This window comes from Leuciscus leuciscus (assembly GCF_965113295.1).
Source record: "Leuciscus leuciscus genome assembly, chromosome: 11".
NCBI lineage: Eukaryota > Metazoa > Chordata > Actinopteri > Cypriniformes > Leuciscidae > Leuciscus > Leuciscus leuciscus.
Genome location: NC_138735.1, coordinates 16264298 through 16279297, shown reverse-complemented (window position 1 = coordinate 16279297; position 15000 = coordinate 16264298). Strand labels below are relative to the sequence as shown.

The following is a 15000-nucleotide window of genomic DNA, read 5'->3' as shown; positions in this document are numbered from 1 at the left end:
CGCTGTCGCAATGCCTGAAACACTCATGGATGACCGTTCATGTGTTACTGTGCCTTAAAGTCCCTTTAGGTATGACACAGCACTACACCATATGCTTGAGCAAATCGCCTGTGGTTTTTAATTCACACCCATGTGTTGGCTGGAAAATATGAATCCGGTTGTGTAGCGACAAAGAACATGATAATTCGGAACTTATCAAGATGTGTTAGATACCAATTTTTCTGGATTTATGTACATTGGGGTCCATAAATCTCAGTCTTTTGGACATAAAATATGGGATAAAATGTGGGATTTTCTTTTTCCATTTAAACCTGGAAATGTATAGAAACTATTAGAAACATCATGGCATAAAATGTAAAATCGATTGGAAAAGAAGACAACAGACAACAATGGTTTCAACATGAACTGACGTGATTTTACTGCATTTTAAGTAACTGACAAGTCTGTTATAAAACTGTATATCTTCAGGGAGAGAAAAACCCTCTTCCAGTGAGTTACCAGTTTCAGATAATTCTATGACTCTTTCGTTTCGAAAAGACAGCCTGTCTATAGCCTCTCTTTTCTCCAGAATGCAGTCCTTAAAAGCACTCAGTTGATGTATCGAGTCAATACAACACACAACATAGGTGTAGATGTGCTGGACAAAACCGAAGGAAGAAGAGAACAATCGTCAAACAGGACTTTGCTAAAGAGGCACGGATCACTATGCAGGGCCTCTTGTGTTTCTGTCAAGAATCTTGAATGAAATTCTAATTTCAAAGAAACTTTATAGAAGGCAAGAGGCAAGTTTGTTCAACTGGATACCGTGTATCAGCTGTTTCGCTGTGATCCTGTGCTGCTCACCTCTAGCGTCAGCTTTATCCATTGGTTTACACTCGTAGTATATGTTTTTCTTTTCCTCTGCGTATGATTTTCTACAAGTCATATACATCCATATAGATAGATGAATGCTTTATGTCAGCATACACGGTAAGCTGGGTGACTATATATGAAGACAACAACTACGACTTCACAGCACTGGCATTGGTTAATACTTAAATACTCAAGCATTATTATTCATAGATTAAAGAGAAAAGGAAAATAATATAACCCCCCCAACTAAGATACACAACTTTGTTTTCCCCAATAATGTTTTGTTTATACTAATGGCATGACATAAGCCTGTTTAAATCCATATCACTTCGAGGCAAGGTGAAAATAATATTCAAACATCTATCAAATGGGGAAATTTCCCTTGATTTTTAAACATTACCATGCATTACATTTTTATAATTTTTTTTTTTAAGTTCACTTGCTTGCTCTTTTTAGTTAACTCTAGAGTAAATAAATGTTGTGTTAAGATAGTGTTGTCTTCACATAGACTCAAAGAATGCATTATTTTTTTTTTTTGTCATTTCGTATTCATGAGACACATCCACCATATTGCATGTTGACACGTGTAGAAGGATGCAGCGGCGGTCGTGGGGGCTTTCGGGGCAGAAGGGTGGGATCAGCTCCTAGACGACGGCCTTTGAATCCTTGCAGTCCTGAGCAGTGGTGCCTGAGTTAGTCGGTTTGTTGTCTGTCCTCTCGGCCAGACGTTTCGCTTGTCTGCAAATGAAGATTAATTATGATTAACCACCAATGCTGTTAGATGATAACAATAATGCTGTCAAACCGATTAATTGCATTTAACATAAAAGTTGTTACACATACATACATACATATACATACATACATACAGTATATATATATATATACACACAATTTTTTTTTTTGTATTTACAAACTTTTATGTTAGATGCGATTAATCATGATTAATTGATTTGACAGGACTAATAATAATACAATACAATAATATACATATATAATACAATACCTAAAAACAGCAAGTAATAAATAATACAGTTAATATAAAATATACAAATACAGATTTATATATCAAATCCGTAATCAATATAAAGGCAAACGATAAAAAAATTAAGTATAATAAAATAAATAATAAACATTATGAATTCATATTTCATAATGAGCACTACCATTCAAAAGTATGGTCAAATTTGTATTCATCAAGCACACATTCAATTGATCAAAAGTGACTGTAAAGGCTTTTATTCATGTTGAAAAAGATTTCTATTTTAAACAAATGGTGTTCTTTTTAGAACTTAGAATGTATCACACTTTCCACAAAAACATTACCCAGCACCAAATCACTTACTTAAGAAGCAAATCAGCATATTATTATGATTTCTGAAGGATCATGTGACACCGAAGACTGGAGTAATGATGCTGAAAATTCAGCCGTCACCACAGGAATAAATTACATTTTACATACAGTACATTAAAATAGAAAACCATTATTTTGTATTGTAATAATATTTCACATACCAGTTTTTACTGTATTTTTTATCAAATAAATTGTAAAAAATCATAAAAACTTTTTGAACGGTAGTGAGGAACAGTAGAATGGATCTTAATGATTGTTACTGAAGTGTTTCCTTCCCATCAGCCCCTTTCATTGTGACCTATATGGGCTGCTGAACTGGGTAATTTCTCCTCTTTGTTCTGTTCTAGCTCACGGCTGCACTGAGAAGCTGAAGCCACTGTAAATAAACATTTCTCTAACCTTTTCCTAGGCACACCTACTATGAAAATATTCTTGAACGGGTTGGAGTGATTTCCGTTCTGGTGTGTCTATCATTTCCATTCTCATATTTCATTCTCCAGCGCCCTGTTCATCACGGATATGACAGAGATTCATTTTTCCCACAGCAATCCCTCTGATTACAGGAGGATAAAGATCATGCAAAGACATGAAGTTCAGTGGTGTGAGGGTTTCCACTGCGGCTGGACAGATTGGGGAAGTGGGCAACACCACTGAAGGAAAATGCATATTGTGTGCGTGTGCATCAAGTGCTCTGTGAATTTGATAAGCTCAGCCAGTATATATATAGTGTGTGTGTGTGTGTGTGTGTGTGTGTCTGTGTGTGTGTCTATAATCCTTTTAGTGATTAAGTGAAATGAGCTGCCAGGTTTCAGACGTTGACATTTAAAGGACAAATCATGTCCGTCTCTGCAGCTCAAAATCAGAAAGGAGCTCCACCTGCCACTGATATTTACTATACTGTGTGTGTGTGTGTGTGTGTGTGCGAGTGAGTACTAACTAAATACCACATAAAATGGGTTGACGAGTAGTTCTCTTTGCTGCGCTGACATGTTTCCTACCGAAACAGGAAGTTTAAGGGCTCCTTCCAATAGCCTGTAGTTCCAATAGCCAAAATCTTACATCACAATATGAGTAATTTTATTTCACGATAATGATATATATATCATGATATAGTTATTTTTTAGGGGTGCACGATTCAGAAAATTTCACGATTCGATTCGATACCGATTTTTAGTCTCAAGATTCGATTCAAAATCGATTTTCGATTCAAAAACGATTCTCGATTCAAAAAACGATTCACAGTATGTAAATGTAGTTGACTTTTTCCTGCGTGATTGCAGTAGACATACAATTTAAAAGAAAATAAATAACAAATTAAATGAAGTTTGATATTACTTTGTCTTCATAAAAACTTTTGCAACTAAACAGTGCAAAGTGCCAAGCTTTGGCCAGCTTTCGAATACATTTAATTCAAGTTTAAATTAAAACTTAAATACTTTTTTCTTTTCTTTTTTTTTTACATTTAGCTTTAAAGTGCTGTAGTCAGATTAAACAAACAATACTGCTAAATGTAGTTTAAGGAGTAGGCTATTGACGGCAAAATAGGCTACAGAATATTTCGTTCTGTATTGACAGGTGCAATTTTTGAAAATCGATAAAAAAAAAATACAATAAGCCTACATTATATCTGCATTTATGTCAAAACCTAGACTTTCAAACATCAAAATGTCATTTATTAATATGAATATTCGTGTCAAAATGACATATAAACATTCTATTTTGCCTGGAAACGCTTCCAACACGGAGAAAAATAGGCGTCGGTTCTATTTCTAGCATGCACACGTTTTCCGCACGACTCGGGCCACACCTGAGACGCGCGTGTCACGCAGGCTGTGTGCAAGCTCTAACCTGTTAACATGGGAGCCGAAATAAAAACAGACACGCCACAAAGCCAGCCAGCCAGCCATCCTTCTGCTCCGCTTCGGCTGCACTTCTTCTTTTGGCTATGACAAGAGTGTGCAGGCGTAAGTGTGAATTCGATGCAGCGCCATCTATGGGAATGGCAAGCTGAACTCATTTCAGGACAATACCAAAAAATGTATATTTAAAAAAAAAAAAAAAAAAAAAAAACAAGAATCGATTTTTGGAATTCTATGAATCGATTTTGAATCGGTAACGTTTGAATCGCGATTCATATGTGAATCGATTTTTTTGCCTACCCCTATTATTTTTGCTTTAAAAAAAGATTTTTGTGATTTTTGTTACCATTGAAATTTCAGAATTCTTGTCACCAATTTCAATATCACAAAAAACTAATACTATCCTAAGTAAAAAAAAAAAAAAAAGTCACTGCAAAGTATTCACTGTGTAAACTAAATATAGGCCTACATCTATCTATCTATCTATCTATCTATCTATCTATCTATCTATCTATCTATCTATCTATCTATCTATCTATCTATCTATCTATCTATCTATCTATCTATCTATCTTATCTATCTATCACAGAAACGTGTGTGTGTGTGTGTGTGTGTGTGTGTGTGTGTCTGTTATTCGCATATCTCTCGAACCGTTAGTCCGATGGATTTCAAACTTGACAGGTGTCTCGCTACGGGCACGAGTAAGTGCAGTGCCAAGTTTGACGTTGTTTGTATTAAAAATGCAAAAGATATCATTAAATATATCGGTAAAAGAAGCACTTAGAAGGTTGTGGTTTAAAAATAAACATTCTGACAAACACTCTGTCAGCTAAACATTAAGTCAGCTACACAGTTTACTTCTGAATACTGTATTTTATTCACGGCCATCATTTGTAGCAGCCTATTCACAAACTGTTTGCTCAAGCGTAGCGTTTTTTCGGAGTTCACTGTGTAGCCTGCTCCCTGAATCGTCCCGCTTATTCATTTGTGGATGTAAGTCAGCTACACTGTTTACTTCTGAATATTATATCTATCTATCAATTACAGGAGCGTCTTTCGGTCTGTCTGTGTGTGTGTGTGTGTCTATTATTCGCATATCTCTCGAACCGTTAGTCCGATGGATCTCAAACTTGACATGTGTCTTGCTACGGGCACGAGTAAGTGCAGTGCCAAGTCTGACGTTGTTTGTATTAGAAATGCAAAAGATATTGGTAAATATATCTGTAAAAGCAGCACACATTGGCTTTTGCCGCTCTAACCGCTGGCCACTCCCCCTCTCACACTGCACACTGAAGGTGTGTTCGACATCGGCTGCGGCTGGATGTAACCGATCGGCGAGAGTAGCCGTGTGCAGGCAGGGAGAAGCTGCAAACGGACACGTGAAGTCGGACACTTTCTGGTTTTTGCAGAAAGTGGTGTTTGCATACTTTACCACAGCCAGAGGTGGGCACAAATACATCAAAAACTATTTTGTTACAAACTACAAATACTGGCTCATGAAATGTAACAAAATAAAATACAAAATACTGATGTGAAAAATTTATTTAAATAAAATACAAGTAATTAGTATTTTGAAAATACAAAAATACTCCCACAATAATCTTAAAGGGTTAGTTCACCCAAAAATGAAAATTCTGTCAGTAATTACACCCTCATGTTGTTCCAACCCCGTAAGACCTTCGTTCATCTTCAGAACACAAATTAAGATATTTTTGATTAAATCTGAGAGCTGGATCACTCCTCCATAGGCTTCTAAGACACTATAACTTGCTGGCCCAGAAAATGTATTAAAGACATCGTTAATATAGTCCAAGTGACTACAGTGGCTCAATCTTAAGTTTATAAAGCGACGAGAATACTTTTTGTGCACAAAAACAAAACAAAAATAACGACTTTATTCCACTAATCATTTCCTTCTCTCTGGGCCTCGAGTTTTTTCACGTAGTGTTTTAGCGCAGCGCGTCTGTGTTGTACGTCACACGCATCACACACATGACAAGCGTCGGCCAATAGTGAGCCTACGTGTGACGTACAACACAGACGCTCTGCGCAGTTATACTACATGAAAAAACTCAAGGCCCAGAGAGAAGGAAATGAAAAGTGGAATAAAGTCGTTATTTTTGCGCACACAAAGTATTCTCGTCGCTTTATAAACTTAAGATGGAGCCACTGGAGTCACTTGGACTATATTAACAATGTCTTTAATAAATTTTTTGGGCCAGCAAGTTATAATGTCTTAGAAGCCTATGGAGGAGTGATCCAGCTCTCAGATTTAAAGCTACACTGTGTGATAATTTCCCCCATCTAGCGGTGAAATTGTATATGACTACCCAGTGAATATTAGTTTCTGTTCCTTTCAATTTCGAGGGCGTTTTAACTCCTACGGTGGCCGTATTATTCCAAGATTAACATAGCTTCCAGTTCGACTTCGTCCAATTGCGCCTTTAAAACTATCACCTGTGGTCCGTCGCAGCACAAATTTATGTTACAAGGTAAACAATACTTTTTCACCATTGACGTGAGGAAAAGTAATGCATGGTATACTAGAGGTCGTTCTGGCGTTATGCACAACCATGCTATGGTTAGACAAGCAACTATAAAACTTCGAATTTACACAAATAGGCTGGATTACCTGCCGAGAAGAAAGCAGGCATTCTCTCTTTCGCTTCCTTGGCGACTCTGCTACATGTCTTCAAAAATAGGCGTGATCCTCCATCCACTGAGTGTAAAGCACGAAAGACGAAGCTTGAATTTACAGGTATGTCCCTCTTTGGCTAATGTAGTTTCAAGATGGAGGGGCAACATGGCAACCGGCATTCGAACCCCTCACCCGTATGTACATTCAATGGCAGATTATAAACTTACGAGAATACTTTATTACTTGAAAGAAGTAAATATACATTAATAAGCACATACATTTTTGAAAGAACTAAGTGTTTTTTGCTAAGAATCAACAAAAAAAATTACACAGTGTAGCTTTAATCAAAAATATCTTAATTCGTGTTCCGAAAATGAACGAAGGTCTTACGGGGTTGGAACAACATGAGGGAGAGTAATCACTGACAGAATTTTCATTTTTGGGTGAACTAACCCTTTAATGCCGTTTTTAAGAGGAGCAGCGCCACTTCTCCTGTGTTCAAAACTCATTCACTTCTTGGAGGGAGCCCGGTCTACAGGGTGTCACGTGATTTTTGTGCATCTAACCTGGACATTGCCATTGCCAACATCAGACCAAATATGGCAAAATCATTTACTATGGTGATAAGCATATGGTGATTTTTCTTAAGTATTTAAGTATTTGAAATACTCTAAATACACTCCCTCAAAATATTTTGTTACAAACTACATTTTATTTTTTCCACACCTGCAAAATACAAATTACAAAATACACTAAAGTAATTAAATACGTATTTAAAATACATTTAATTGAAATACTGCCCATGTCTGACCACAGCTGAAGTGAAATAAATGCAATATTTGCCAAATAATACACAGATGTTTCAGAGACATTTTCTTTCAATACTTTATGTACTGCTTCATACAGCGTCTGTTTGAACAAGAATAAAGTTCAACTTAAGCTACTATCAATGAAGTGGAGTCTACGTTTTTTAATCAGTTTTAATTTGATAAACATGACACAATATAACATCGCAACTACATGAAAAGAGTTTTTACTTTTATAAAAAAACTGATTTGTGAACTTTAGAGGAACTAAAGGTGTTTGAATAAACACGAAACACGTGATCATTGTCGTCATCAGCTGTGTCGTCATCAGACCTCGTGCAGCTGCTCTTGAGAAGCTGCGCTGGCTGAGTTCTCCGGCTTCTCTCGAATCGCTCTTGCGGTACTTTGATGGCATACGTCACAGTTACGTGGCGTCAGCGCTGTATCAAGTCGGACAAAATTTCTAACCGGCATGCACTGCTTCAAGTCAGCTGCCGATCATTCTGCGCAGAGCTGCATGAAGTCAAACAAGCCTTGAGTAAGCACAGCGCAGGACCAGAGGCCACTCCCCCTCTCACACTGACACTGAGTGAGCACAGCTGGCCACTCCCCCTCTCACCCTGACACTGAGTGAGCACAGCTGGCCACTCCCCCTCTCACACGGCACACTGAGTGAGTACAACGCAGGCCACTCCCCCTCTCACACTGCACACTGAGTGAACACAGCGCAGGCCACTCCCTCTCTCACACTGCACACTGAGTGAACACAGCGCAGGCCACTCCCCCTCTCACACTGCACACTGAGTGAGCACCGCTGGCCACTCCCCCTCTAACACTGTACACTGAGTGAGCACAGCGCAGGCCACTCCCCCTCTCACACTGTACACTGAGTGAGCACAGCGCAGGCCACTCCCCCTCTCACACTGACACTGAGTGAGCACAGTGCAGGCCACTCCCCCTCTCACACTGTACACTGAGTGAGCACAGCGCAGGCCACTCCCCCCTCACACTGACACTGAGTGAGCACCGCTGGCCACTCCCCCTCTCACACTGTACACTGAGTGAGCACAGCGCAGGCCACTCCCCCTCTCACACTGACACTGAGTGAGCACAGCGCAGGCCACTCCCCCTCTCACACTGTACACTGAGTGAGCACAGTGCAGGCCACTCCCCCTCTCACGCTGTACACTGAGTGAGCACAGTGCAGGCCACTCCCCCTCTCACACTGACACTGAGTGAGCACCGCTGGCCACTCCCCCTCTCACCCTGACACTGAGTGAGCACAGCTGGCCACTCCCCCTCTCACACGGCACACTGAGTGAGTACAACGCAGGCCACTCCCCCTCTCACACTGCACACTGAGTGAACACAGCGCAGGCCACTCCCTCTCTCACACTGCACACTGAGTGAACACAGCGCAGGCCACTCCCCCTCTCACACTGCACACTGAGTGAGCACCGCTGGCCACTCCCCCTCTAACACTGTACACTGAGTGAGCACAGCGCAGGCCACTCCCCCTCTCACACTGTACACTGAGTGAGCACAGCGCAGGCCACTCCCCCTCTCACACTGACACTGAGTGAGCACAGTGCAGGCCACTCCCCCTCTCACACTGTACACTGAGTGAGCACAGCGCAGGCCACTCCCCCCTCACACTGACACTGAGTGAGCACCGCTGGCCACTCCCCCTCTCACACTGTACACTGAGTGAGCACAGCGCAGGCCACTCCCCCTCTCACACTGACACTGAGTGAGCACAGCGCAGGCCACTCCCCCTCTCACACTGTACACTGAGTGAGCACAGTGCAGGCCACTCCCCCTCTCACGCTGTACACTGAGTGAGCACAGTGCAGGCCACTCCCCCTCTCACACTGACACTGAGTGAGCACCGCTGGCCACTCCCCCTCTCACACTGCACACTGAGTGAGCACAACACAGGCCACTCCCCCTCTCACACTGCACACTGAGTGAACACAGCGCAGGCCACTCCCCCTCTCACACTGTACAATGAGTGAGCACAGCGCAGGCCACTCCCCCTCTCACACTGACACTGAGTGAGCACCGCTGGCCACTCCCCCTCTCACACTGCACACTGAGTGAGCACAACGCAGGCCACTCCCCCTCTCACACTGTACAATGAGTGAGCACAGCACAGGCCACTCCCCCTCTCACACTGACACTGAGTGAGCACCGCTGGCCACTCCCCCTCTCACACTGCACACTGAGTGAGCACAACGCAGGCCACTCCCCCTCTCACACTGACACTGAGTGAGCACCGCAGGCCACTCCCCCTCTCACACTGTACACTGAGTGAGCACAGCGCAGGCCACTCCCCCTCTCACACTGACACTGAGTGAGCACCGCTGGCCACTCCCCCTCTCACACTGTACACTGAGTGAGCACAGCGCAGGCCACTCCCCCTCTCACACTAACACTGAGTGAGCACAGCGCAGGCCACTCCCCCTCTCACACTGTACACTGAGTGAGCACAACACAGGCCACTCCCCCTCTCACACTGCACACTGAGTGAACACAGCGCAGGCCACTCCCCCTCTCACACTGTACACTGAGTGAGCACAGCGCAGGCCACTCCCCCTCTCACACTGACACTGAGTGAGCACAGCTGGCCACTCCCCCTCTCACACTGCACACTGAGTGAGCACAGCGCAGGCCACTCCCCCTCTCACACTGCACACTGAGTAAGCACAACGCAGGCCACTCCCCCTCTCACACTGACACTGAGTGAGCACAGCTGGCCACTCCCCCTCTCACACTGTACACTGAGTGAGCACAGTGCAGGCCACTCCCCCTCTCTCACTGTACACTGAGTGAGCACAGCGCAGGTCACTCCCCCTCTCACACTGACACTGAGTGAACACAGTGCAGGCCACTCCCCCTCTCACACTGACACTGAGTGAACACAGCACAGGACCAGAGACAGAGAGGGTCGAAGAAAGCAGCGGAGCTTAAGTAGCGTTTTCTCAGATTTCTCTGTGCAGCCTGCTCCCTGAATCGACGCGCTTATTCATTTGTGGATGTTAACTGAATCTGTAAGTCAGCTACACTGTTTATTTCTGAATATTATATTTTATTCTAGTGCGCTTAACGTTATCACTACTGTGTAATAGTAGCCTATACTATTCACCAACTAAACATCCTATTCAATGCGTTCACAGTCTCTTTCACGGCCATCATTTGTAGTAGCCTATTCACAAACTGTTTGCTCAAGCATAGCGTTTTCTCGGAGATCATGGTGTAGCCTGCTCCCTCAATCTTGTAGTTCAATTTTCCATATTTATTTTATGTCATTATGTCAGTATTTGCTTTCTACCATGCACAAATAAAAATGTCACTGAACTTTTGCTGTGTAATTGTAACAATGAGCACTCAAACACACTGAACCAACAATTACTAAAAACACACACAAAAACTGATTTTGCACGGGCACTTTGCACTAGTTCTTATTAAAGTTACAAAAGTGATTCAGTAAAGAGCATTGAGAGCTCTTTTTTGTTGTTTGATTATCATTAATGACACAAACGGCAGCTGGTATATTAGGCTGCTGTCACTTTAAGACCAAATGCACGGATCCAATATACTTATTCAACCGCGTTTTTTCGTAACACCGCTGCACAGCAACGTCACGTGAGCGTAGTCACGATAGAGACGATAGTCCAAAATCTCTACCGGTTGACAAATTTCTACCGGTTAATCGTATCTGTCGGTATACCGCCCACCAGGGATGGGCAGTATTTCAGATACATGTATTTAAAATACGTATTTGAAATACAAAATACTATTTTGTATTTTGTATTTTAAAGCCTTTGGAAAAAATCAAATGTAATTTGTATTTAAATACATTTAAGATGAGTATTTTTGTATTTTCAAAATACATAAAATACTTTTTGCCAGTCAACCTCTTTATCAGGGTATTGATTTTGTGCATCAACTAGTTCAGACATTCACTAGCTCAGCATTAGATCAGTGATTTTTTTTTAAAATAGTGCATTATTCACTTCAGTTAACGTGAAAGAATAAAAGAGCAGAGACAAGTGGTAAAATAGCGTAAGCCAATCAGTCTTGACCGGTTGTTTATTTTGATCAACTAGCTTGTCAAATGTGTTTAAAGCATTACTGCATGTTAGGGCTGGGTGATATGACACTACGGGCCCTATCTTGCACCCAGCACAATTGACTTTGTACACCGATGCATGTATCATTCCTATTTTGCACCCGCGCTCAGTAGCCTGGCTAACGTCAGACCAAGTCTCATTTGAGACTTGGTCTGGGAACCACATGTTCATTTTCTCGTATTTGAGGCGTGGTTTACGAATGCCCAGAGCCGTTTATTGGGCGCTATGAATGTCTATCAAATGCACCTGTACGTAGCTCATAGCCAATCGTTTCAATTATACCAGATGACATATGTAGAGTGACAGAAATTCATGTTCCATGGCGGATTTGCTATTATAACGGCGGATTTGCTAGACGCACGCCAGGAGCGGTTCACAGCCGAGGAGAGCGACGAGGAAAAAGACGATGGGTCAAAGATTTATTTGTACACGATGGCGTTTAGCGAATATTACCGTTTGTGCAAGATAAACATGAGGGTAGAGGTAACGTCGAGTCTGATGCCATGTTGGATCCATAGATATAAACAAACTGCTTCGGTGTCGTCATCGTCTTGCTGCTCCCTCCCCGTTCTGTGATTGGTTCCCTTTTTCAGGGGAAAATCTGGTCCATGGTGTCCAGGCTGCCTAGTAGCAGCGTGAATAAAATCGCGCTGCGAGCAAGGCAGCATCGGGAAACCCAGGCTACGTGCTCAGTGGACTTCAGGGGAAATCATTGTTGTGTCCATGAAGATGTGAAAAAATAGGCATAAATCTAGCTTACACATTTACCCAAATTATCATACGCCTGTTTAACCGAAGCTAATCTGGGTGTGTTTCTCCATCCCCAATGTCACTTCTCTGTGTTTTACGGCCCTGACGAGAACTTCGCTCTCCTCGGCTGTGAACCGCTCCTGGCGTGCGTCTAGCAAATCCGCCGTTATAATAGCAAATCCGCCATGGAACAAGCGCGCCTGCTCTTAAAGGGAATGTGAGATGACGCTCTGATTAATTATTTATTTTTAAAAAATCAAAAGAGTTTGAAATTCAGTCTATGCTGTGGAATCAAAACTGATATGGAGAATTGTGAAATGTCAAAAGCGTCAGTATTATGACGCCCAAGGATGAGAATGCGTTGAAATGGCTGCTATTTTGCATAAGTTTATTTGTAATTGCCAGAAAGAAAGAAAGAAAGAGAGGGCAGAGATGAGGTTAGGAATGATAAGTCAGTAGGCCTATGTAGTTTCTTCATTCACTGTGACCTATCCCTGCACTGGATGGCCAATTTCACAAGTATTTTGTGTATTTTCAAAATACAAAATACTGTATTTGTATTTAAATACATTTTTTCACACAGTATTTTGTATTTGTATTTAAATACATTTTTCCACACAGTATTTTGTATTTGTATTTTAAATACATTTCCATGTATTTATGCCCATCTCTGCCGCCCACCCCTGTTTGCTACTTTTTCTTTGCTAATCAAATTAGGTGGAGGGATGCTTTCATTCTAGAGAGAATATGATTGGCCAAAAATCTGGATAGACCTCTCGTGCAAGATGTCATCAATATTTTTGGTTTGTTTTCCTGGCAGTGAAATGCAGTACATTTTATCTAAGTTAATTTAGTCAAAAAGCTTTCATTATTTTAATATTCAGGTGAAAAGCAACTATTATAACCTGAGCGCCATATCTGTATAAATTCTCCTCCACATTTTGGGGTGGGAAATCATATTTTGAGAATTTTGTTTTGGTTGACCGCAGAAAAAAACACTGCAGCCGGTTACATAAAACAACGAATTAATGAAACAGACGCATAAGATCTTCCATTACGCAAATCAATTAGGACTGTCAAATCGCACAACTAATATTCATGAGCAAAGATGATGCATTTTATTTTGTGTCCCCACCCTTATTACACAACTTATAATTAATCATTCAAACAGTGCTGTATACTTACAGTGACAGTTGTGAAAATAAATAAACTTATATTTACTTATGAAATGAACTGTTCTTACATCATGAATTTCGGAACAGCATTCAAAACACTCAAAACACTGATTTAATTCTGGTTTATGCCAGAATCAGGCCAATATATTGGCTTAAATTAAGCTAACTCTGCTTGGAACAACACATGGGAAGCATTTCAAGGCTGCTAACATGATGATCTGTAAATATTTAAATGGAAAAAGGTATAAATCATGTCCGTTTCGTTAAATCATCTCGAGAATCTCCTAACAGTTTACATAAAAGGCAATGGCTACCCAGACTGCCTCTGAGCACTTTTGTCATTTATATAACGTCATCGAGACCATGACAGATTTCTTCTGGTTGGGAGTCATTTACATATGTGATCCTTGCTGAAATGGAGGTGTTGGTGGAGGTGCGGGTGAAGTGGCGTACTTACGGCTCTGTGTGTACATACATGTCACATGATCCATTTTCCACCTCGATTGGTCCATCCACTGGGTCCAGTCCTTGTTCTGACAGCTGTTTCAAGGCACTAAGAGCAGCCTGTGTGAGGTAAGGAAACAGATGGCTTTGAGTAAGACAACATAACACACATCAGCTGCTTTTTAAATAACACTTACTATCAGAAACCTGAGACTGACAGGACGCTTTCTGCTCCCTCTGTTTTGTTTGGCTCTTTCCAGATCTCTGTTTATCTAACGTTTATCTAATGTTATTAGGTCAACGTTTTCTGGCTTGCATGTCCTCCAGCCAATGAGTGGGATTTACGTTGTCGATCAGCCACGCTGTGGGCCGATATGCAAAAAATTAGCAATAAATCAAGTGTGGAGACAAAGTGTGCTGAAATAATAACGTCTGATAAGACAGGTGTAACTAATATCCTGTTTTGCTCCAAAAAGTCAGAGTCCAAAGCCAATGAGAGACTTAAAAAAATCCATTAAGTTTGTCCATAAGTTTAAAACTGGTAAAGTAACATAAAAAGACTTGACTAAAGTAGAATAAAAATGTACTGAAATATATTTGTTGTTAGTTTAAATGTTTAGAATGGCACTTACAGACATTTGTATTTCATATATGAAGAACAATACATTTTCCAGAACTCTACAAATATTTTGAAATCTCATGTGTCAATATTTATTTTTTTAAAACGTATAATATTACAACGTTAATTATAATGTGGTTGAAACTGTGTGCTGATATATGGCAAAATTAAAATATATTTACATTTTAATGGCTGTATTAGATGGTTTAATTTTATTTGATTTTTTGATCTTTTTTTTAATATATTTTGCCTTCATTTATATTTAAGTTTTAGTTTTTTTAATTGAAGTACTTCAATTTATTTATTTCAGTTAGTTGCCAAGGCAGATTTTATAAGTTTAAGTTTTTCATCTAATATTTATTTTATTTCA

The 15000-nt window shown here is 40.8% G+C and overlaps 1 protein-coding gene across 2 annotated transcripts in view; it reads right to left on the bottom strand.

Annotated features, from left to right (window-relative positions):
- Positions 1 to 393: 393 nt before the first annotated feature.
- Positions 394 to 15000, bottom strand: part of stau2 (staufen double-stranded RNA binding protein 2) — a 125380-nt gene continuing 110773 nt past the window's right edge. Inside the window, exons 14-15 of one of the 2 annotated variants that reach the window (XM_082184871.1) lie at positions 14025 to 14131; positions 394 to 1590 (exon numbers count right to left, since the gene is read on the bottom strand). In XM_082184871.1, the coding sequence (XP_082040997.1) occupies positions 1497 to 1590; positions 14025 to 14131 (201 nt within the window). In that variant the 3' untranslated portion in view covers positions 394 to 1496. The remainder of the gene's footprint in view (positions 1591 to 14024; positions 14132 to 15000) is intronic. The other variant, XM_082184872.1, reaches the window with a different exon arrangement.